Here is a 25,319-nt window from a genome sequence, read left to right as displayed (position 1 = left end):
TGGATGGTTTTAAACCTTCTCTATCTCAAAACCAATCTGCCCTGGTAGATATTTTCCCACCTTTTGGGGGGATTTTCTGTAAGTGCTGGGAATAGCCTCTGTCCGTGGTGCTCGGTCAACAGCTGTTCCGCCAGAGCTGTGAGTTAGCTCAGTCTGGCATTACACAGTCATAATGCTGCGAGATGAAGTCCCAAAATTAACTCCCAGAATTAAGATTTGCAAATTAGGAATATCTTGACCAGCAGAAAGCCATCAGAGAGAGCTTGAAAGACATTGAAGGATACCAGGAAACTGATGAAAAGGCCTATAGCAAAATCTTGAGTCTGCTTTTGAAGAAAGATCACGAGTAATGATGCAGGCTGTCTTTTGAACAAGTAAGTTGATGTTTGTTGGTGTTTGTATCAGAACCACCAACTTAATGATTCTGAGACACTATACTTTGTGTCACTCAGACGTCAACCTCAGTCCATTTGAGGTGGTCTGTCAGGCATAGATAGCCTGGGTGGCTTAGTGTCTTGAAGAGTACATTTTGTTCCCAGAAGTGCAACTTCCCCCCAAAGCAGAGGGCCTGGACTGTGTTCACTGTGAAGATGAGTCCTTAGGACATAAAAAACACCTGTAAGCTTGCAGGCCTCCAAGAATAATTCAAAACATCTCTGCCTGCCAGAAAGGGATAGTTTTGTTTGTTTTTCTTGAGGCTATCCAAATTTTTTTACAAGATACACAGACATGAAGGGGATTTTATTTACCAGAATAAACTGAGTGTTCAGGACAGAGCAGCAGATTGAAATCTCCACAGAGTTGATCTTACTGTCATAAGCAGTAAGAAAAAATTGAAGGAATCTCACAGCTGCATGGAAATTTATGGAGACAAAGGAGAAATACATGGGGCATAACCAGTACAGCTATTAAAGAACCCAAAGAAACTTATCTAGTGTGAGGTCAAAGCGTGCAGGATCCATAGTGAGATATACCCAAAGTCTCAGTTACAACTTTACAGTGGATAGAAGTTACTGTGTTCCTCCTAAGTCATATGACTCTCAACATTCTCGTGTTAGGTGCTTCCAGTAGACAAAAGAGGCCTGTATAGCTAGTCTTCCAGTTTAGTCAAAGTCTGTGTTATGATTGCAAATAGAGAGCAAGCTATTAGAAGATATAGCTTCATCATATCTTCTATCACCACTGCAGGAAGATTTCTCTAGCTCTAACTCCAGAACAACGAAACTTTATTACACGCTATCTGCTATAAAATAAATTTGTTTAGTGTTGCATCCTTTCAGTGTCAGGAGAGACTTAACTATGTACCTTTCACAATGCAATCTATGAAAAGTAATTTTCCACACTAACATAACAGGACCACAGTCAGAGGAAAATATTAAACAGAGAGTTTAAGTTTAATTTAATGACAGGAAACATTCTGCTCACCTGTGGATGCTCTCAATCTTCTGATATAATCAGACCAAAAGGAACAGTCTGCTTTTTTCAATCCTTTAAGAGTCGGCAAGGAAACAGTGAACTCCTTGTAGTTATCACCACCATCATTTGGCAGATACATAGGCCAGGGGGGCATCACCTCTGACATTTTTCTTGAGAAACTATGAGGGTAGTTTGGATTTCTAGGGGAATGGGAGAAAGAATCATCAGAAAAAAATGACACGAACAGTAAAATGCAGAAGGAGATCAGCTAGGTCAAGGAAACATGTATCCAGCCGCTCTGACCAGAAGGGTTCAAATTCAGTCCAGACTGGTGTCTCAGCTGACAGTAACTTGTTAGTCTGGTTCACTTCCTAAGGAACAGGTACATGAAACCTGTATAGGCACAGGTTTATGAACACTCTCAACAACCCTCAGTCCCAAAACAACCCAAGGTGCTCTAAAAAGCACATAAAATCACAGTTCCCACACTAGCTTTCCAGAGATGCTCCTCATTCTTGAGCATGGCCACAGCACAGTAAAGCTGAGGGTTATTTTCAGCATAATTCATAAAGGTTGCACTGTCTCTTCATATTCTTTCCCCTTTCCTCTGGGAATAAGGGAATGCTTAGCCTAGAGACTTCAAAAGTGCGGTCCTAGAACTAAGCTCTGGAAACAACACCAAGGTCTTTGTAGCCCCCCATATTTAAGTAGAATTTGCAGCTGCTCCATGGAGATAAAATTCCTATTACTTCTAGCTAAGTGTCATACTACAGATCTTTGGTATCTGCTTGACAACTTGGCCATGAGTTTCCAACAGTGTTGACCAAAGCCCCCTCTGTAGGATTACAAATTCCTAGAGGAAATGGAGGCTACTTGAGTGAGGGCAGAATCTGAACTACATTCCCTCTACTCCTTGCCCCCTCCCCTATTGTGGCAATTCTTAATATCATATACTTACCCAGAGTTTACAAAATTGGAGATATACTGCATAATTTGCAAGGAAAGGCTTTTTTCTTCCAGAGTAAATTGTTCTTCATACTTTGGGTAGAATGGCAGTCCAAATGCATACTGAACATCCAGCAAGAGGTCCTGACCTGAACTAAAAAAAAAATATTTATATAAAGATAATTAAAACCATCATTTATTTATTTGGGGGAGAAAGGGATCTAATTTAATTCGGAGAGTAAAGCAAAGTTTTAAATAATTAATGACCATTAATTAGAGTGTGGTGAACTGTGGGGCTTCTTGAAATCACAACATAAAAGAAGAGCAAGCAATAACAAAGAGAATTTGCCATTAAGTTAATGCAGGGTCTTTAACATTTCTTACAAGAGGAAATTGTGGAAGACAGCAGGGCACATTTTCTAAAGTAACTGGGCATATAAGAGAAAGTGATAGAGGGAGAAGCCACTTGGCTATTCCTTAAATGCCTATTAAGTTTTGTACAGATTTTCACTAAAATTAAATTCAGAAAGTGGAAGCAGGTGATGACATGGAATCTGGCAGCCATAAAGGAAGGTTAATTATGGTTTATTTCACAGACTTGGAATAAAATTCTGGCCCTTCTTAACAGCAATTGGAGTTTTTCCATTGACTTCATTGGGGCCAGGACTCTGCCCCAAATCTTTGGATAAGGAAAGATGTAATAGGAGATGTTTATGAAGATTTCTGTTAGACATAGTTTTAATCTAATTTCTCTGCTGGATGTGTGGTTCTGGTTCATATAGTCTGTTCTCCCCAAGCTTTATGTACCAGTCAAGTCAAAACAGCTTGAGATAATCACCTAGATCAGATTTAAGAAAGAGCAATTATTGTTTCATTCCATGTAATAATTAACACGTATAATAAGGAACATTTCAACAATTCAGAGACAAGACTGGCCAGGCAAGACAACAACACTCACAGGACTTAGTATCAAAGGTTACAGAACTCAAGATATTCGAGTTCTGCAGAAAAACAGTGGCCAACTTTTACTAATAAAATTATAACTAAACTATTCTCAACACAGCTTTGAATGACAGCTCAGAAGGAGAGATTTCTGGTATGGTCCGACTGCATTTTCTGTATCCCATATTTAGACAAAGGTCTTATTGACTTGGTTAAATACTGAAGGCAGACAGCATCAGGGGACCTGAGAAAAGGAACAGATGTCTGTGAGGCAGGAATAAACAAATCCCAGATCTACTCAGCAAGATTTCATCTGCAGTGTCTGCAGAGGTTGTTGTCAAAAGGTGGCATAACTGAAACTATTTTATCTTTGGACATGAAAAGCAGTAGCATTAATATGACCCTGATACTGCCTCTAATGGAACAAGGCTTGTAGTTCAAACCATTATGGGCAGGTGGGCTGAAAGCAAGATGGCTCCTTTACATTTTATGACTGGTGGCACAAAAGCCCCTATTTTGAAAAACAAACACACAACCCTCTAAATGAAATACATCTTTGGTTGTATTTTCCTTAGTCTTATCATAATACCTCAGTAATACTTTGCATCTGGAAAGTGAATTATTCACAGATTATTCACCAAAAAAATGTAGAACTGAAACAAGATTAAAGCATATTTTTCTTCCCCACATGTTTATAAAAGGATTAAGCAAGATCATAGTTTAATAATTTTGCTTTAAAAATAATTTGCTTGGCCCAGTATATTACAGAATGTTTAGTGTCAGTATTGCAGCAAAGGTACTATAAACTTACAGGAGCTATTTTCTTTTCAATAGAGTCACTTTTGAATAGAATAGAAGACATGAAATTAGTTGAGATGCTATGAAGGGACAAATGTACCCATTTAGGGAAGGCATGGCAGAGGTGAACTTAGCTCTAAATCTAAAACGAGTGGGCTGGGACTGAGGGTTTCCCCCAAAAGGAGACTTTGTTCTCAACCCTCATGTTTCTAGAGGTGAAATCTGTTAAGGTCACAGCCCAAACTAAGATTCAGCAAACTCCTAAACAGAGATGTTGTTAGGATTGAAATTATTTGTGCAACTGTAATGGGTTTGATACAGAGACATAAAGTGGTACAAAACTCTACAATGTCTTGGGCTGCCTTCAATGTTTCTGGTTGATGCTACCACACCCTGGCCAGTGAGTACCAATAGTAAGAGGATAAGAAAGAAAACGTAAGGTTAAGAGGGGAAAGAGGCACATATATACATGCACAGAACAGCAGTAAAGACGACTGTGAAGCATCTAGATGGCAGATAGATGGAAAATACCAGGGGAACATTTCTGTCTCCTCCCTCAAACTCTGATCATGATCCATTTGCTGCCAGAGAGGAGTGAAAAATAGCCAGAAACACCCAAACAAGGATTTTGGAGTCTTGTAAGAGGTCTGAACAGTCTCAGGGTAGCAGCAGGTAGTAACACTGTTTTCACCAGAAGAAAAGCAGAGTGGGAGAAAGAGGAGTGACAGATAAGCAAAGAACAGCTTTGCTGTTGTACACTGCTAGCTCTATGGGGAGTTTTTTATTTCCTGAGCTGCTCCAGACTCCACTCCTAGAACCCCAGGGTGCCATATCGTGGCTCAACAGCATCAGTTCTAAATGGGGAAATGCAGAGCCCAGCAACTGTTGGACTTCAGAGGACAGTTTGATAACAGGGAGAACCGCAGAGACAAGGGCAAAAGGGATTTTTAAAGTCTTTTTTAGGAAGACATACTAATAGCAGCTAACTTCCCCTACAGAAATCCCTTTTCAAGGAACAGATCTGTTATTTTAATAACAGTTATATGTAAGGATGAAAGCTTGGATTTGGTGACTTCAAGGGACTAGTACTTCATGCAAAGGTATTGCTGCTTCAGGTCTTCTGTGTATACCTTTTCTTTTTAAGATGTCAGCATTTTTAGAAACTTATTCATAGCTCTTCTTACGTGACAGTATGACAGACTGGTAATTTGAGCCATGGGGCAGCTAGGAGCCAGACCCTACCACTTTGTTCACACTAAAATGAGCTCCCCTTGGAGAATTATTACTTCACTTCAGAAGGAGGCACTACTGGAGCTGAGTTATCCAGTTTACAGAAAAACAGGTGTTAAAAGCAGAAACTTTGTGCCATTCATAGCCAACGATTTAACAGGAGACCCTGAAATATCACTTGCTGGGAATTTTCATTACACAGTGCCAACCCATTTAATTGGGAAGGTATTGGTTCCGAGAAAATTTTCCTTAAGCCTGAGATGGAGTTTCCATTTAAATGTTTCCAAGTAAGAGAGAAAGGGATTTCTTAGCCATCAGATACTCCATTGTTCTCTCTATAGGACTGTGGCTACTTTCGCATACAAAGAACAGCTTCAACAGGGAAGAGTAAAAGATGAGAAGGTCAGAATTTAGAACAAAAATACCCAGATTCTGTTGATTAGGTTCAAAGTCTTGTTCCAAATCAAACAGAGTATAGATGTAAACCCAGTTTTCCAACAGTTGAAGTTAATATCTTAACCACAAGTTTTTCGAATAGTAAAAAAAAAAAAAGAAGAAAAAAGAAAAACAAGAAAAAACCCAGCAAAAAACAAAACTCAACACTCCCCCAACCCAGAAATACTCAAAAATTTTGTTTGCAGAATGGAATTTTCATTAATGGCTACCCATAGTCATGGCAGTCTGAACAGAAGAATATGACCTGGCAGACTACCATGCTATTCTACGTTATGAGAGAATGCACAAGTTAGAACTGGGGCTGCAGAGACCTCACACTGTGATCCGTTGTAAATTAGGACATATATCTCATTTTGAACTTTGTCCTTGTTCTAGATCTGGCTAATTATTTCATACTGGAAACTCATTTTGATGATTAATGACTGACTATGGTCTAACAGTTCTCTTTTTTTTTTTCCCTTTCATTTAAAAATAGTCCTTATTCTCCTAATGTAACCGTTTCAAGTAATCTCAAAGCCTTTTGAGTCACGGCTTCTATTCTTAGTTGGCTTAATGCAGCTTTGGCTTCTTTTTTAAAACGCCACATCCAGATAGAAGCCAATGTAAATTAACTCAAAATTCAAATGACATCCTATACAACACCAATATACCAAACTTCCCACTGCTATTCAATCATTTGAATTTTAAAATAACAAGATAAACATAACTCTAGCTAGAGTTCAGCCAGAGTTACCAGTAAATTACTCAGGATGAAAAACCAAGTTGAAGAAGAATCAGTTTGTCATTAGTGAACATACCAAAGGAATATTTATCAATCTTTTTAGCTGTGTTGACCAATAATTATATGTATTTTAGTCCTCATAAAGCACAGATAACTATTAACAGAACACTTTTCTAATATATATGGTCTAGAACTAGAAACTAATGTGTGGCCAAGAGTTTCCTTTTGGTTTTGTGCTTTAAAATTTTTTACTGATAGTTAGGAAAGAGTTCCAATACAAATGGAAATTTAAACCTGCTGAAAAACCTGACACCACATCTTCAATAGTATGTGGGAAGAATTTAATTGACATTTTCACTCCAAAATTCATTCTGTCTTCATGAATACAAACTATTTTAACCGATTTTCTTCATACTCCTTTTAATTCAATTTTATGTACTCAACCTACTGTCCATTTTATGACACAAGCACCCCCTTTTTCGCAAGGGATACTGGTTTAGCATTCTGGGTTTTGGGGGTTGGTTTGTTTGGTTGGTTGGTTGGTTTGGTTTGTTTTTTGATGAATGATGAACTTGGAACCAATATAATCTAGCAGCCATATTTCTCAAGCCCAAGCCTGAAAACCCTCGATGCTCAAATGCTCTTCAGTCTCCCCCAGCTTTGACTAGAGATATTGGCCATTACGCTGTGTGATATGAAGCCAGGCATAGCCCAGTAAGCTAGGCTGAGCAAAAATCTAAGCAGAGAACTTCAGAGGCTTAAGTTCCCAGGCCCATCCTACTGGGGACAGCAGCATCATTAGTCATAAATGGTCTACTGGGCAACTCCTTCTTTCTTCAATTTCTGCACAAAGCTTTTGGCTTAGCTAGAGCATTGCAACCCAGCCTCTTCAGGAGATGAAATAGAGAGATCTATTCATTTTATTTCAGCTACAATGACTGTCTGAGACATCTCAAACTAATGTTAGTCACTGAGTTTAGCAGATACTGGTGATCTGCTACATTAATCCTTTAAATGTAAACTTTTATGAGCTCATTCTAACAGTTGTGTGAAAGGGTCCATGTTAGAGATGGGATCATGGCTTTGAGTTCCTAGCCTCATACTCAAGACCCTGTTCGGTATCCCATTGGCAAGGATAGGCCTATCACTAGGAACTAGGAAAACAAAACAAAACAAAACTCTTATCCACTGTCACTTGGCTTTGGTGACAATAGGTCATTTACATACTGATTGGATTGAACATAGATGAAACCCAGACCCATAGAGTTGGTGATAAACCTCTTGCTGATTTGAGTCAAGATAGGATTTCATAACAGCCATGTCCCTGGAGAAGAGGATATAAGGAAGAAATTTTTTACAATCAAGGTGGTGAAACACTGGCCCAGGTTGCCCATAGAGGTGGTAGATGCCACTTTCCTGGGAACATTCTAGGTCAGGTTCGATGGCACTCTGAGCAGCCTGATCTAGATGAAGATGTCCCTGCTCATTGCAGGGGGGTTGGACTAGATGTGCTTTAAAGGTCCCTTCCAACCCAAACTATTCTATGATTTTATGATTCTATATATGAAATGCCACTGCCTGCATGATCTTGTGGCCCCATTCTGTTTTTGTTTTCAATAAATGGATTTAAAATTAATTTCTGCAGGAAGTGTTGGAAATACTAAATGTGGTTGTTTGCAGACATCTACACTCTCTTCATATTAGTACCAGATTTGCAGAAGGGGGTCAAATATTCGAAGCTGTTAACAGGCACCATCTCATCCATGTCATGGGAGAAGAACAGCCTACCAACACTGCACTCTGCCTGGACTGAAATGTTCATTTCAATCATAAGCAAAAATAATTTTTAAAAATATTATATATATCCACATATCTCAGAAAAGGAAATGGTACATAATTGCAGGGAGAAAAAAAAATAATCAAAGGAGAGCTGGATATTTATAGAAATTTAATGATCCAATATAAGGCCTGGTGTGACCTCTGTAGTTCTAGGGATGCGTTTGGCTCATTGTGTCTCCTCACATTACAAAGTCCTGCCAAAGAAATGGGGGAAAGCATGTGAAAAACAGATGAACATTTTTCTTTCTTTCTTCTTTTCAGGAAAATCAGGACATATGGAAAAAGCTTAACTCCTAACGGGATTAAACTGCCAAGTTTATCCACCTTTGTACCAAAAAAGCCCTATAGATACATGTGACTTGCAAAAGTATCCTGGAGTTTGCTGTGTCTTTTCCACTTGGGTTACTCCCAATACACGCAATGTTCTACTTTGCATTTTAGCTGTGCCAATTGAAGAAAATAAAACTGAAGTAGCAGATAATAAATTCAAGATCCTGAAAGCTCACATTAATTTAAAAAAAAAACCAAAACAAACATAGATCTTAATGCAGGAAGAAAGCACTTTTATTATCTTGTCAGGACTCCTAAATAACACAGATTACAGAATTTTGTCAGGGAATTACTGTATTAAATATCTAGTAATAGGCATGTTGACACTTGAGTACATCTTTGGTGGACAGGAATGTGTTCAATATGCCTACTCCTGAGCTGAATGAATGGGTGCATTTCCTTGAAAAGGTAACGTGTCCATCCAAAGACACCAGAGCACCAAGGAAGTTCTCTCTAGATACATGTCCTTTGTGCTTGTCTTCTAAATTACACTTTGTGGGAACAGCCTGTCCCAGTACAACACATACAGTTCCAAAAATTGTTTTGTACTTTTCTGAGTCTTTTAGCTGAATTTTGGTTCCCTTAAAGCTGATTTCTGCTTTTTTTTAGCTTGGTACTTTGATTTTGCATATTTATGGCTAATTTCCAAGATTGGAAAAATCTACTGAATGATAAAGGCCCCTAAGCATTCCCATTCCGTGGGAAGAAAAAACAAATTGTCTAGACCTTAAGCCTTTAGCAACACAGAAACTGTCTAAAGACTTGAGAATGGCGTGATGTGGTTGAGTCAGCGGGAGGGTGTTTTCATAGCTGCAGCTGGCATAACGCAATGGATAAGGCTGGAGGGACGAGAGGCAATTTCAACAAGAGCAAAACAATAACTTTTAGAAGATGATTGGGAGTACAACTTCACAGAGAAAAATGACAAGCTGTTATTGCAGCAAGTGTATGTAGCTACCTAAGGTGATTGTGGTTCCTGCCCAGCTATGGATGCAACGTGCATCTTGCAATTCTTATTACCACCTCGCCAGTGCCTTATCTGCCCTCTGTGTTTAGACGAGTTTCTTTGAAGCCCAGAGACATACCTTTCTGTCTGCCTCCACAGCACCCAGTTCACACTGTGGCCCCCCAACCACTCATGGTTTTCCATGGTACTCATGGACTAACAGCTACAGTCAGGGGGAGAGCCTCAAGTGGACAACAAGTGGTGGACAAGGACATGATTATTACAAAATCAAAAGAGTGGAAAAATCTCCTTTAATTAGAGGGACATTAAGAACAGCCAGAATTAGCACAGCATATATAATAAATAGAAAATTAAAATATTTCACATAGTTGAATGGGTTTATACACAAACATTTGCTTTTTTTTATCAGTCAGGAGTTCTCGTCTAAAGTTACAGGAATCATAAAAAGTGTCACCAAAATCCAGCCAACTATGTGAGCATTGGCACGGAGCAGTCTTTTAACAACTCACACCAACGTACACATGAGTGCATAGTCAGGAGGTAAACTGAAGCCCCAACTAAAATGGCTCAAAACAGACATCAGCTCATTAATCTTGGATGAATCTGTCCAGTGCACAACAGTTAACAATAGCTTTTGTGACAATTATTATGCTAATGTTAATGACTATAAGACAAAGTCTCATTAAGTCTCAGCTTCAACCCCTTCAATGACAACAATGATGCTTTGCCATCCTGCTGCAGCTGACGATCTGCCCCCTCAGTGAGCAGAGCACTGATTTTTATCCACCGTCTTTAAGACAGCACATTTGTCACCACAGTGTGACTTGGAAACTATGCCGGTGTGGCAAGCACTGCTACTTCGTATAATATGCAAAAATCACCCAGAAACCTCTTGAAGGGTTAACGAGGCAAATCTTTGTACAGTTAATAATATTATCCTTGTAAAAACATACTTCTCCTATCACATATTTCTTTACTGTAGCTAAAGCTATGCTCCAGCCCTCCCCACTAATCCCAGGCAATGCTGAGCAGTCACATTCCTCCCACATTGTTTAGAATAAATGTTTACTCCAAAGCCTAAGTGTTCTCAAAAAGACAGTGAGCAAATGGCATCTGGGTTATGTATATATTCTTACCACGGATCATTAATGCGGGAGTTGGCTACGTATCCCGCTCCTTATTCAAGTGGGAATTGAAGACTAAAGCAGACTCGGTGTCACGCCAAGCTCAGGAGAATGCTACCACGTGGAAGGAGATATTAGTTTGGTCTCTGCAAGATCCATTCATCCATATGAAAACTGTCAGTTAATCGGTTTACGTGATTTTCCACATATGTCATAGACATCAGTTTAGCATTGCGTTTTTAATCCTGCTCCTGTATCTATGCATGCTTGAGTGTATGTATGTGTATACATTTTAGAAACACCCAGTTGTGAGAAAAACTTTTGCTAATTGACTTGTACTGGTAAAAACTCCTCCCTGTTTAATAACTTTTTGTCTACTTTGCATCATTGCAGTTGGGTCTGTCTTTACTGGCTGACTTCTTCCTCCGTCTTGTTTATCTTGCTGTGAGTTATTAAGGGACTGCTCCATGTGAAACAAGAGGAAATACCAGTACTTTTTCATCTCTGCATTTTAACCCTCTCTTCAGTTACACATTTTGGGAGACACACATAAAGGAGGAAAGGCATGACAGAGTTGGAATTGGAGAATGCGTTGCTGTGCCTTATCTTAATTAGTGAATCGCCATTTCCCCAGCCACAGTATTTTATCTAAGACTAAGTAGTCTTCCATATTTGTAGTTATCTGAACACAATAGTGTTTTAATGTACTCTTTCCAGTACCCCTGTGATGTAGCTATTAGTAGTTATGACGGATAATATATATTACCATCATCATCTTTATGATACAGATAACAAACACAAAGGGGGAAAGGTCCATATCCTGTGTAAAATAACATCTTAGGAAGAATTTAGACACCGAAGACAAAAAAATCATTATTTTATCTCTAATGTTACCCTATGGACATAATACTATAGAAGTTTCTGTTTTTACAAGGAGAGGTATGTACGTCAGAAAACCCAGATGTGATTCAATATCAAATGGGCTGAGAAATCATTTTTCTGTCAAATGCCTATGAGTGAGTGGAAATATCTAATGAGGTGTTCCTCCAACTACAATGCACTGAGAGGGATCAGATCCTGTATGTGTACTCACAGAATATCCCACGCATGCCTACTATGTGCAAAACATACTGTTGGATATTGCGTTCATTAAGACAAAGAAATGGCTGTAACAGGTTTCTTCTGTTTGGGATGCCCAATCCATGGAAGTGTTCAAGGCCAGGCTGGATGGGGCTTTGAGCGAGCTGGTCTAGTGGGAGGTGTCCCAGTTCAGGGCAGGAGGGTTGAACTAGACGATATTTAAGGTCCCTTCCAACCCAAACCATTCTGTGATTCTATAATTCTATGATTCTGTTCAGGAATTTAATAGCTAGGGTGTTTTCAGGGTCCCCGATTAAATTCTTACTTCTGCTGAGCAAGTTCAAACCCACACATCCTACCTTCCAGCCTAAGCTGGAGGTTACTCAGCAGAGTATCTGCCTCTGCTGCTCCTCCTGAGAGTCACAATTTTGAAAGAGGAACTCGAGAACTGGCAGGACTAATTACTCCAATGGTTAGGAAAGTCCCTTTGGAGTTCGTGACATGGTTGCAAGATCTTTCCCTAAGATTAGTTAGTGTATTCTACTTTCTGTACTATCTGTACTCTTTCATGTGCATCATTGGTTTTAACCTGGCAGGGCAAATCATCAATAACATTCCCAAACACTGCATTGTGCTGGTTTCAGATTAATGATGGCTTCTCATAGTTTTTAGCAGTTCAGGCCACTCTCCCATGTGAAGCTTCTACCCTTGACATTGCATCATTGGCATGCAGTGAGGCTGCTGGACAGCCTGCAGTGCACTTATACTAGATGGAGGGGGAAATGCTGTAGGAAGGGCGAGAAAGGGAGGTCACATGGCAAAAATGGGATGCAGAATAAGGAAGGATCCACTTAGGAATGAAAGACAACAATGTTTAAACAAAAAACTCACAGTGTATTCAGCAAAGGACCTAGTGTGAGGTCCTTTGGGAAAACAAGGGTATAACTTCATAAATAGTCATGTCATAGTGTCAAATGAGATCTTTCAGTACACGGACAAGATGAATTCTGTAGTTTCTGTTTAAATGCTTGCCTTTGCAACATAAACAACATGGTACTTACGCATAAATAAAGACAAAAGGAGTAAGAATGTAAATGCAGCATACCAGTTTAGGCCATTTCTCCTTACAAGTGGCTTAGCCCAAGGCATTTGAGCCTCTGCCTCACATTCCCACAAGTTTCAGACAGCCTACTGGCTTTGTTTGTTCCTTTCAAGAGGGTTATGAAAAAGTGAAATAATAAGTTTTGTACTAAAATTTAAAGTAATTACCTCAGAAGACCACTGACAACATAAATATTATTAAATGTGTAGCTAAGTGCTACATTTCTGCTCTGAAGAGTGCGAGGAGGGCTAATTACACGAGCGCAAGAGAAATCTTAAATAGGTCTGGATAGAAAAGGAAATTCTCATCAGTCGAAAATTGCTGCCTCAAAGCCAGAGACTCTAAGTTGTAGAAATACTATTTCATCTACTTTCAAATAAGATCTTGTCGTAGATGACTGGGCCACTACCATACTCCAAAGCAAGAGAAAACTTGCTAGCTAATTTAAGAACACATCTTTTCTCTTTGTGTGGCTGGATTTTTGGCATACTGTAGATTGTCCCTGTTCGAAGCCTTGTAAAAGTCACTTATCGGAGCCTATGAGTAGCCAAACTGTGAACATTCCCGCTGGAGCTGCCAGCGAAATAACGGCTCCCTGAGGATTAACTTCTTCCCAGCTAAAAAGAAAGAGAGCTGTGTTACCGCAGCATAATGGCCTTCATCTGTAACCTAGATCTTGGTGGTTTCTTTCAAAAGGTTTTTTACTGTGCTATCAGGAAAGGAAAAAAACCTGTGTAGTTTGCAGGGAGCTTCACAGCATCAAATGGTGTCAGTAGGAACCCGCCATCCCTCCCCTGAGCCCCCATAAAGAAAGATCTAGAAGATAACCATCCCTGTGTGCTTTGCTGCCCTAACGTGTGGCTCCGGGGGACAGGAGGGGCTACTGTCACAGCAGTTTCTGATCACTCAGCCTTTGAAAGCAAGGCACCAGGAGCTACTGTGGTGTGTCACGTAGCAGCCCAAGCGCCAGCCACTGCCTGCAAACCTCAGTGTCTCATCCTGCCTTCTGGAAGGGGCTGGGTCTCACAAAAAAAACAGGGAAGGTCACCTTAATGGCCTCTGTCTACCAGCTTGTTCTGTGCCCAAGGGAACAAGGCATTTGCATGTTGCATAGGCATTTATACCTTTCTGTCTAAAATATGATACAGCTTCTCCTGCTGAAAAATCTTCAGGCAAGCTTCTAACATGAAGGATGACAGAGAGCTTGAGTCTGCAAATGCCTGTGTTCAAAACGATTTTTCTTCCCCTGAGACAGTTTGCCAGCTGATCACAAGTCACGGTGCTGGGGCAGGAAGGAATAAATCCCAGGCTCTGTCCACACTGAAGGCCAGGCAGTGTAACTGTGGTACAACTGCGCTGACTTCAAAAGCGGGCAGTGTTAAATTAGTGCCGAATCCCTAGAATGTGTTACCCCATCTATCTTGAGAGCTGTGGGCTCCCGGTGGCTTAGACCTCATTCTGGTTCTTTCTGGGAGATTGATCAGATATAGAGGAGAAAACTAAAAAGCTATATGGAACTGGAAAAGGTGGGTAAGTTGGAAAAGGGAAACTTAATTTAGACACCTAACTTGAAGTGCCTCAGTTCAGAAACAGCATTCCTATTTAGCCAAGAGAGAGAAATAATCTGTTAGATTATTTGTAATAATAATCCTTTGCTAATCCAAACTGTTCATACTCCATCTACTCCAAAGGCTGTCCATACAGACAGCAGTTGTTTTGCAAACTCTAAATCCAAGCAACATAATAAAATACATCTCCTTACCTGCTCTGTGAGGAGCTCTCAGGTACGTGGTACATGAAGACGTTTCCTCTGGAAGCAGCAGCCCAGTGACTGGCCATGTTTATGATGGGACATGTGATAAACTGGTCACTGATAAAAAAGGAGGAGCAGGGAACAGACACAGTCACATAAAAGAGAAAAGGAAAGATAAAAACTCCACAACCAGCAGACCTCTCGATATCGATAGGCTTCTTTAAATCTTCCAAACGCATATCTCTGCCTTCAAGTGCACTGAGGGAAACCACATTCACCCTCTATAAACCCAGTACAGCTTAGAATTCAGTAAAATGTATGTTTTATGAAGTGTTGAACAATGGTATTGATACTAAATAAACAAAATCTGACACATAAGGAGTATCCTGGCAAAAAAACCGATTCCGTTTTAGTCTAGTTTATGGGGGCCCAGGCTTGTAATAGTATAAAGTTCCATCTCTGACACCACTAGGTTGCGATGGTATCTTGTAAAAGGACTTATGTATTTCCTGAGTTAAAGAACAGTAATATCGTTTCTGCATTTGTGTATGTGTGATTTTTTGGGGTAGAATTCCAGAGCTGGAAGAGGTAAGAGACCACTTTTGGAGACATCCTGCAGGGCCTCTGGTAGGGCTCATCAGTATGGTGCATTGAGGTCACCAATGCACTATAGTGCAGCTGTATGTCTGGGAAAGAAATGTTAACAAAGAAGAGTGCAATGAGATAGTTCAATGATCAATTTATCACCAGGTATTGCAATACAAAGGTGTGAGAAAAACGAATATGCCCAAACCATCCAAGCTTCCATTGACCCAAAAAGTGGGACTGGAAGGTGGGGTGAGCAGTAGCTGGAAGGAGCACAAGCGGTTCAAGAGGGTCAGGCAGAAAACGGGACCCCTTACTGCAAGATATCTCTTTATGATTCCTCAAGGCCATATTATATATACATGTATATCACCACTTCTCATTCTACATGTGCCTGAAGACTCAGCACACGCTTTGGGTGTTTATAGATCCACAACTACACGAGCACACAGTAACGTATCTGCTGCGGAAGTAGGAGGTTTCATTTCTCAGTCTAGTGAATCTGAAACAGTAGCTGCTCCTTCAGACTTGGTAGGCAAAAAAAAGAATGACTGATGGCAAGAAAGAACAGTGTCAGAGAAGCATAAAAACATGTTGCTATATTTAACCAGTATGATTATGAAAGGCACTGTTTGGGTAGCTATCTTGGTTCAGCAGAGCTTATTTTAGGCCCATCTGTGAGACCACAAGCCATGGGCTGACTGACCACAATGCTCTTTGACAGTTATGGTTGACAACACCCATATGAAATGAATATTACTGTTCTTCACATGCCTACCAGCACGGGGTTTTACAGGAGCAGATGGCCTTTGAAAACTAGGGAGTCTGTGGAGAGCATTAGCTCTTGACAAATGTTTTGAGATACATTTTGTCACTTAAAACAGATTCTCAGTGCTATCGGGGGAAAAAGTCAGCTATTCCGGGGAAGTAAAAGAAAAATTAAAAAAAAGAAAAAGTAGTAACCACAAAAATGAAGCGGTTGTTTCTTACAGCCATGGAATACCAGAATTAAAAAAAAAAAAAGGGGGGGGGGGATAAAAAGAAAATGAAACTCATTTTATACCTGTGAAAAATACCAGAGAATTGCAGCTAAAAGAATTTTAAAAGTGGAATTATTTTAAAACCACAAAATATGCACAATGTATGAAAGTTTATAACAACCACTTATATTGCTTTCTCACACTTTATCATCCAGTTAAAACTTTAGCAATTAATTATAACTTCCCGAGATAGAACTTTTCTTGGGTTACACATCTATGCTGGTGGGAATATTTTTTGTCAACAAAATACAGAAAAAAACCCAAACAATCAAACAAAAAACCCTCAAAACAAACAAACACCAACAAAACCATAACCAAACCCTTCTTTTCTCCACTTTGTATGGGATATTGATGTAGGTGACTGTCTTTCTGTAACTGCTGTCTCCCTTCCCTTTCTGCTGGAGTAATATATCAGATGTCCTGGTTTCACTACTCATCCTTCTGCTTGCTTGTGGTGATTCTTTAAACCATTCAGGTCTTTCCTTAGTCAAATCATTTGCCTCATCTCGTGAGCAAGCAGGTGGTCCCTATGCCCATGAGGCTGCTGCGGGGCGCTCACAGGCTGAGCGCCAGAGGAGCTATTTGTGTGTCCCATTGCTACTGCAAGCCGGTGGTCTGCCTGCCCTCATAGCTTTGCAAAAGTCAGTGTCTGCACCACACTGAGCCTTGGTCTGAACGTTGCTGATCAAATGTGACAGCCCTCTCTTATAACATCTCCTTATGAAGGTATGTCTGGATACCTTCCCATCTCTGGGTGGGAAGAAGGCTTAAAATTTAAGTCCTTCAGTCCTTTATGGCTTAAAACCTTACTGATCTGACTAAAGAATTATAGCCCCATGGGTAACGAAGGTGATGGAAAGAGATCAAAGACGAGTTCTGGCTTTAATGCCCATGAACAACAGCACTTCCACATGTGCTGCATGCAGTGGCCCCAGACACTGCAGTGATGGGTGGCCTGTCCCTGGGAGAGGCTACGAGGCAGGGCAAATGCGGCACAGTGCAAGACTAGATAAATAGCACAAAGCTCAACCCACAGCCTTCTGGCTTGTTTACTCCATGACCTCAATGGACCAGCACACCTGGACCACCCCGAAACCTTCCCCAAACAGATTTGGTCACTGCTGTCTTGGATCAGGTGTTTCCAAGGGAATCTTGTCTCCTGTTCATCTCCCACTCCCTGAGGCTCCCCTGGAGCAACGCCCTGCAATTCTGATGGAGGATGAAGAGCTACTGAAAGCAAAATCTTGTCTCTAAGGTCTCATGGAGAGCCTCACAGTGGGACAGAAAGCTGTAACACTGGGAACGCAGATACCAGGAGCTTGTAGCTATGACGTCTTAATTCAGACCAGAGGTGAAAGGGCTTGAACAGGCACACTAGGACTCAAACCACCAGCTTATAAAACATATCACCTTAGAAATGTAGAGAGTTTTCATAACGAATTTGCTCATGAAGCAGAGACAGGACTAGGGAAAGAGTTTTCTGATTTGTTTTATGAAAATCTGTTCCAGTTAAGCATTCAGCCCCTGAGTTTGCACAGAGGCAGGAAGAAGGAGGTAAGGAGATTTTCCCCTCAGTTTGCCTCCTTTCAGAGAAACAGGATCACCTCCCCTCAGCCCCCCCCAGCTCAAGATCTGTAACTGGCTAAAGCAAACTGTCTCCCCATGGGGGAGAGAGCAAAATCTACAGTGTTCTCTGCAGACCAAACCACCATGTGACCCAAGGTAAGGATATCCACTAGGATTTATGGCCTACCATAGGTGTCATGACTACTGTGGAGTCCTAGTTCAACAGGGCAACGAATTCTTCAAACTGACTGTTATCCAGAACTGCTGGACCCTGATCCCATACCCAGTTAAGCGTCAAAGCTATGCATATACACTAGGTAGTGTGAACATGGCCCACTGCTCATCTTCCACTTCCCAATGGCCCCTGTCTGCAGTGTTTCAATGCAAAGTATGGGATTGTATATAATGGAGGTAATTTTCTCATGCGTCTGATGACATTTCATCACAACTATTTCCTTTGGAAGAGGTTGGGAGGCACTGTGAGTCTACAGTGTGTCCTGATGGATCAAACAAGGCAAGAGTCAGCTATCATGTGTTCTCTTTTCACCTCCACAAGAAGACCCCCAACAGAACCATCCTGCTGCCTGATTCTGCTTTCTCTCGCCATGGTAAACCATACACAAAGGGAGCAAAATGCAGATTCGGTGACATACAATCACTGTACACTGGCATAAATGACTATAAGGGTCAAGGAAATACATGAATAAGCTTAAAGGGATTCTTTAAGCCATAGGTATTCTGCCAGGATTCTGACATAGGTAAAATGGAGATTAGCAATGCACAGAATGGGGTTGGGAGCCCCTTTTCTGTACATTCACAAATGCTTCATCATTTTCACAGGATATTCACCTGTAGAAAGCCTGACATTGTGAAGAAATATTTTTTGCAGGTTTCGTAATATAAAATTTAATGTAATTGCTGAAATCAAAGTTTTCAAATTTGACCACTCTCCAAATTTCCATAACCTAGGAAAAGTATCTAACTGTATAATTAGGTGACTATTTGTGAGTAAAAGCCAGTCTATTAGTTTTCTACTATCACAGGGATGAGAGGAATCAAGAAACAGTTGATGCACAGTGTGCAAACCAAGATATCTTTGACATGAAAGAGTACACAAAGAAGCATTAGTAGTCTGAATCCAATATACAGTTGAGGAAAGACAATGGAAACTTTTCACAATGCATAAAGGTCAGTTCAATTTCTGTTTACCAATGACATTGGAAACCTCATAGGAAATGAAATCATATTCCCCATTTTCTGTTCATTTACATAAGAGTTGCTCAAGTTTTTCAGAACACAAATGCACACTTGAGATAAGCAAAACAAACCTTGCTTAACCCCAACCACACAGTTGTAATAGGATGAGTTTCTTACCGGGTGGCATTTTCCAAAGCCCTGGAAAAGGATGAATAATCATCGGTTGAATGTTCGAGGGAGTAATACCACGTAGCTGCATCTTCAATGAATGAGTTGGAGTCTTCTCCTCCCAGAGAATTTTGCAGAGCCTGATAAAAAGCTGTTTTACTGTTGGCTCTTCCTTGTCTTTCTTCAAATTTCTGAGAACAAAATGCATACATGGAATTTACAAACAACAGAAGATACATTTTTAATGGAACAACATAGGCTCAGATCTCCCTCTGCTGGAACAAGTCCTCTCTTCTGTGATCTCCAATTCCTAGGGGAAGAAGTAGGGGACAATTCTACTTTTGCTTTCCCAAGATTCTCATCAGCCAGCAGTATTGGCTTCCTCAAAATACACTGTAGGACTGAATCCCTAATCTAGTAAATCCAAATCATAGATATCATGCCGTGAAGATGTAGCTCTAATACTACAAAAACCTCGCTGGCTCTCACAGAAGTAGTCCACATGGATAGTTCTCCACTGTAGGTGTGCCCAATAATGTCTTTCTTATGAGGTCCCTGAAGCAAAACAAGAGGGGAGAAAGGGAGATGTTGCTACTTTCCTTTGGAAATTCCAGAAAGCGAACACGCCATATAGCCATGGATATATGGCTTGCTCTGCCTCTTCTGGAAATACCTACAAAGAAATGTGGGTGACAAGGCCTGTATTTAGGTCCCTTCTGGAATAATATCTGTCTTAGCCCTGGAAGAGAAATCACCTTCCTCTAAATCCCAATGCAAGTAGCAGCCATGATCTTCAAACTTCTTAACCCCTAGGGCCTTTCAGAGAGACCTACAGTGAAATGCTTTTTTCCTGAGATCTGTGGTCTGAAACCTTTCTTGACATAAAGGCATTTTCCCCAGAGCAGAGTGCCCATGTCACTGCAGAATTAGTGACAGCAGAGGGACCATCTTCTATGCCAAACTGTACCCAGTCTTATTTTTACCAAAACTAAACACTGCTGGAAGTTTTCAACACAACTTTCTTTAAGGAAGTTTTTTATTTTATTAATTCAGACTTTTTGCTTTCCCTTTTTTTTTTTTTTGGAAAGAATTTATTTCAAGTTCAGAAACGGAGGAACTTCCTGAAAAAAATGTAACCTGAACTTTCCTGTGGATCAAGTCTTTTCCAAAGAGGGCATCTTGCAGGTGCACGCTGGCTGCATTGTGGTATAAGAACTCCAAATCTAATAAACCACCTATATTATTTTGGGCAGCCAGTCTGATGCAAAATAGGCTGGTGTCTGCCCAGTCCAGTTACCATAGATGTTTTACTGAATATATTATTTTGATGACCCACAGCTGGTTTTCATCACGCTGCTAGAAGGTCTTTCCACAGCCCTACACAGAAAGTACAGAGGGAATAATTACTTTTCAACAGATTCACAGAAATGAAAGATGGAAAATAAGTCCCCATCAGCCACGGACGAGGCCTGTCCTTACTGATGTACTCTAATGCTTTGTTCGTTTTGATTAAGTGACTTTACAAGGGATTTCAAAACACTTCCAAATATCCCAAGATCCAAAAAGATCTTGGCAATTTTCCTTGTATTTGTAATATATTGTTCTTTTGCTTGATATTGGCCCACGCGATGTGAAAAGAGTCATGTGGTGCCAGTTTAAGTAATACAGCTGTACTTCAGAAAAGATCTGCAACTCACACAGGACACGTCACTTCATGTGCACAAATGCCACAGATGAAACTGCAGAGCATACTTGCCTGCAAAATCATTCAGTTTAAATACAGCAAGGACACGTATATTTTTCTGCAAGAAACAGAAATCATTGCCGAAGACCTGACAGCAGGTTCAAAAGCAATCTTTCCATCGGTTTTGGCACCCACCAATTCAGGTCCCTACTAACCAGTTGAAGCACTGCTGCTGTCTAATTAGGAATCTCTCATTTGGTGACTGGGGCTGGTGGATTTGGCTAGCAGTTATGGATATGAACAGATGCATTTCTGTGTTCTTATGCATAAAACAACCTGTACAAAGCACCTTTCATGCAACGCTTTCATTTTGTTGGTTTTTTAAATGGATTTGTTACCTTACTCTACACTCGTCATGGATACTTAAAAGAGAGAAAAAAAGACAGAGAAAAAAACCTTAGGGTATTATTAATTATCTACCCTAGGAACTGATCCTCTACTGCCTCATCAACGACCAAGCATCAAATAAACACTACAGTTGAAAAACACAGAGAAGGAGATGGATCATCATATAATGCATGGTTAAACTGAGGAACTCCTTGCCACGAGGCTTTGCAGATGCCAAAATTGGTGAAGATGAAGTTTCATGAACAAGGTTTTGAATGTAAAAAATAAATAAATAATAAATCAGTTGATGGTTATTAAATACGGGAAGACCAATTCAGGTTAGGAAGTCCCTGAACTGCAAAGTGCTAGAGATTTGGAGAGCGTTTAGCAGAAGTATCACATTTGCTTACGCTATTCTTACAAACATCCACTCTTAGGCACTGCTGAAAACAGCATTCTGTGCTAAATGGGCCTTTGATCTGACTCAGTGCGGTCGGTCTTAGGTTTTTACTGTGCCTATGTACTAGTTTCTGTGACCTTCAAAATGCCCCCAAAATTCTGGTAGCCTTTCTCAGGCAATTATTGTTGATAGAGTGGGGTCCTTAAGATGTGTTGAGTCAGATGAAAGAAGACTCTACAGGCAGAGGTAGATGAGAAGCAGAACTGGCATTTGTAACACATTTTGAGATTTTTTGTCCCAACCAGCACTAAAATAACACGACCTCAAACACGATGTCTCAAGTGTCGCTTTGGATAGAATATAATATAATTTAAACATCTGACTTTAACGTGATAGCACAAATCAAAGTAATACGTTCAAAATAAAACCCATGACACATTAAAAAGACAAAGTATTTTAACTTTTCAGAAATTGATTCAATTTGACCAATTTTCCACATCCAACAAATGTTTCCCATTTGAAGAACAATTTTCAAATAGCAGTAGATACAACAGCTGCTATCAGATCAATAGAAACAGCTGCACATTATGTAAAATAATTTACATTCTGCTAACCTTTAAAGAGGTATTAGCAACTGACCTCAGAGTTATAGTGGGGTTTTCAACTTTTTTTAGAAAGTAAGTAAGAAAATAGTTAAAGACAGCAGGTGCACCGCTTCCTACTCTTCTGGTGGTGCAAAGTGGTCATAAACATCGTTTAAATAATGAGATATATAATGCTTACTGTTCTTGTTGCTGCAGCATAGCTTCTGGAGTATGTGAATGAATCTGGTCCAGTGTTTTATTTTAAAAGTAATTGTAACTGTTGGTACACCAAACGTTTACATCTTAGAAGGTGCAAAATGTACTTTTCTGTCAAACTGGAATAGTGATAACACTAACAGAGTGTATTCAGATCTTAGGTCTTAAATGGCTTTTGACAAACGTTGTCACAAAAGATGGTGAAAGACCTGCCAGCCATCCCGCAGAGCGTTTCAAGGATTCCAGCTCTTTACAAGATGAAGTAGACAGCTGATATCAGTCCATTCTCCTTACTGATGGCATTTATCAGGACACTGCTCCCCCGGTCATTACAGTTAATATACAGATATCTGCCATCTGTTGCATGTGGCTAAATACCTTTATTCATGAAGAAATTAACTGACTGCAATATAGTGCAGGATGGAAGATCTGGTCTGCACATATGCCGTTGCATGGGGTAAATAAACCTGATTTCTCTCTGTCCATTCCCCTATGTCCTGGTTCTGGGTTCTGCAGCCAACTAGATTTGTGCTAAGGAAGGAAAGAAAAAGAAAGAAAGAAAACACATAAAGCGCAACCTTAGTCTTCCAACTGAAAAGTTAACAATCCTTGCAATGTGGAGATTACATAGTAGGCACAGAACATATGGAGGATATAAACAAGGCTGTACTGACTTACATGCATATACCGACAAAAACAGATATAGATCAGCATGAGTGACTGCATATATTTAATGCCAGTAGGAACCATTAGATCCTCCCTCCTGAGCATCACATAGAGCAGGGGGATAAAATTTTGCCCAGTTGGGAACTGAAATCAACATTTTTAGAGGTTTCTGCTCAGCTGCCCTAATCCATGACTGCTCAAAGCTAATATCCCTGAGGGTCTGTCATGGGAATTGCAGTTAACGGGTTCAGGCTTAACTGCTCCATATGCCGCATAATAGTGCATTATGGCACCACTTGCCATTCCCTTAACAAACTCTGCTTTGTTTCTCACTTAGTTTCAACCATCTGATGGCTGCACTGGGGATGGGTACGAAGTGCTCCAGGAAGTGGTAAATCTGTCTCAGTTCACATGAATAAGCATTGAAGTGAATGCCATAAAACGGTCATTTCCATGGGAAAGACATTGAGCACGAATGTTCAGCGTACTCTCTGCTGCAAGCATCACTGAGAGACCTCAGCCTTTAATTGCAAACAAATCGAACATAAATGTTTTGCTAGCACATAAGTGGTGCCTTCTGTCTTTCTGTTTTTTATTTTTAATAGTAAAGGTCTTAACAGGCATAAGCACAGCGTTGCAGTGGGAGTACAGAGACACCCAACACAACCAAATGCCAGTAACACCCCACAGAACAACATGGTGCCAACTGGATTTACCACCTTCAGGTCTGGTTGCAGTCTAGACATTTTACTCTCACTTCTAAGACTTGACTGCTAAGAGTTTATGAAACTTGCATGCAACTCCAATCTAAGATGATAAGATTTGCATCACGGCTCAAGCTTGCTTGCATCCAAATGGCTAAAAGTGTCTCCTCATCTTTTACAGGATCGGTATTAATAAAGCAAGACCAGGATTAATAGAGCAAGTCCTTGGCTGAATTTTTCTAGCACAGCTGTTCCCAGGAACTGGTGGAACAGGTCAGCAGGGGTTAAATTTTTCATCCCCTACTCTTTGTATCTGACTACACTGAAATCAGTCATCCTAAAGGAGATGGAAATGAAGAACTTTGCCAATTCCATATATTTACCACAGCACCTTTCAGCTGTGCCATTTATCTACCCAAATACATGCATTGTTCTTCTCTCTGCAGAGTCGGAGCATGTCCACAGATGGATTTTAACCCCAGGGAGGTTTGGTCCCCTCTTCGGAGAACAGATTAACTAACTTGGTTGTAGTCAGAGGCAAACTAGGAACTATGCCTTGGTTCCCTGAGCTGAGCTCGGTGTTCTGTCCACCAGCTAACCCCTCCCACCGTCCTTAGTATATCAGTAAAATCAGCTTTGGGGTTTCCCAGAAAGATGCAAGTCAGATCTACCTCAAGGGAACCCTTAAAATTAATAAAGAGTGGGATACAGTGTGGGTTGGCTCAAATCCTTCTTCTAGGTCTATTGTGGGGAGAGGACAGTCAGCACAGATGAAAGATCCTTATGACATTATGACAGAGGAAACGGAGCACAGACTTCTCGGTAACAACCACCACCCGCACCAGTTTCTGCCACTGTAACTAAATACATCTGTGGCCTACTCAGGACTGTATCATCTGACTTTGACTGCAACCATGCATGCTCAGGGCTATGACGTAGAAATGCTCTTGGGGAGCTGGAAAATGCATGTTCTTAAATAGTTCAATGACGGAGGAAGCATTACAGTTTCCCAGCAATTAATACACTAACTACGTGGACAAGGAAGAAATCAGAAAACTTTAACCTTGCAGCAACTCTTTAAGAAAACAATCTGAAGTCAGGAATACAGACTGGTCAGAACAGTCATATTGCCTCTCGCAAGCTCTAAAAACCTGAAGACACGGGAAAATAGAAATAGAGGAAAAGGTACATAAAAAAACGCATCAGTTCTTACTGAGAACATGAAAACAACTTAAGGAAGTCAAAAGGGAGAAAACAAAATATAACCACCTGCCATGAACATTAGGAATTAGGAATCTGACTTACAGCAGTAGCACCAAGTAAGGTAGGTACTATTATAATAGATAGTAAAGAAATTAACTGCTCTTCTAAGTAAGGAAAGTTAGACCCTTGCCAAAGGAGGTGAGAAGAGTAGTACAA

General features: G+C 40.4%; 2 protein-coding genes across 2 annotated transcripts in view; one reads left to right on the top strand and one right to left on the bottom strand.

Moving 5' to 3' along the window:
• TG (thyroglobulin) overlaps positions 1-25,319 on the bottom strand; it is a 160,122-nt gene that overhangs the window by 3,950 nt on the left and 130,853 nt on the right. The window contains exons 44-47 of the mRNA XM_063327567.1: positions 19,269-19,450; positions 14,713-14,820; positions 2,375-2,515; positions 1,426-1,616 (exon numbers count right to left, since the gene is read on the bottom strand). Of these exons, the coding sequence (XP_063183637.1) occupies positions 1,426-1,616; positions 2,375-2,515; positions 14,713-14,820; positions 19,269-19,450 (622 nt within the window). The remainder of the gene's footprint in view (positions 1-1,425; positions 1,617-2,374; positions 2,516-14,712; positions 14,821-19,268; positions 19,451-25,319) is intronic.
• Positions 1-25,319, top strand: part of SLA (Src like adaptor) — a 90,405-nt gene that overhangs the window by 32,113 nt on the left and 32,973 nt on the right. The gene's annotated exons all lie outside the window — the stretch shown is intronic.

This window comes from Chroicocephalus ridibundus, chromosome 2 (genome assembly GCF_963924245.1).
Source record: "Chroicocephalus ridibundus chromosome 2, bChrRid1.1, whole genome shotgun sequence".
NCBI lineage: Eukaryota > Metazoa > Chordata > Aves > Charadriiformes > Laridae > Chroicocephalus > Chroicocephalus ridibundus.
Note: the sequence above shows the minus strand (reverse complement) of the source record. Positions and strands in the feature narration are given on the sequence as shown.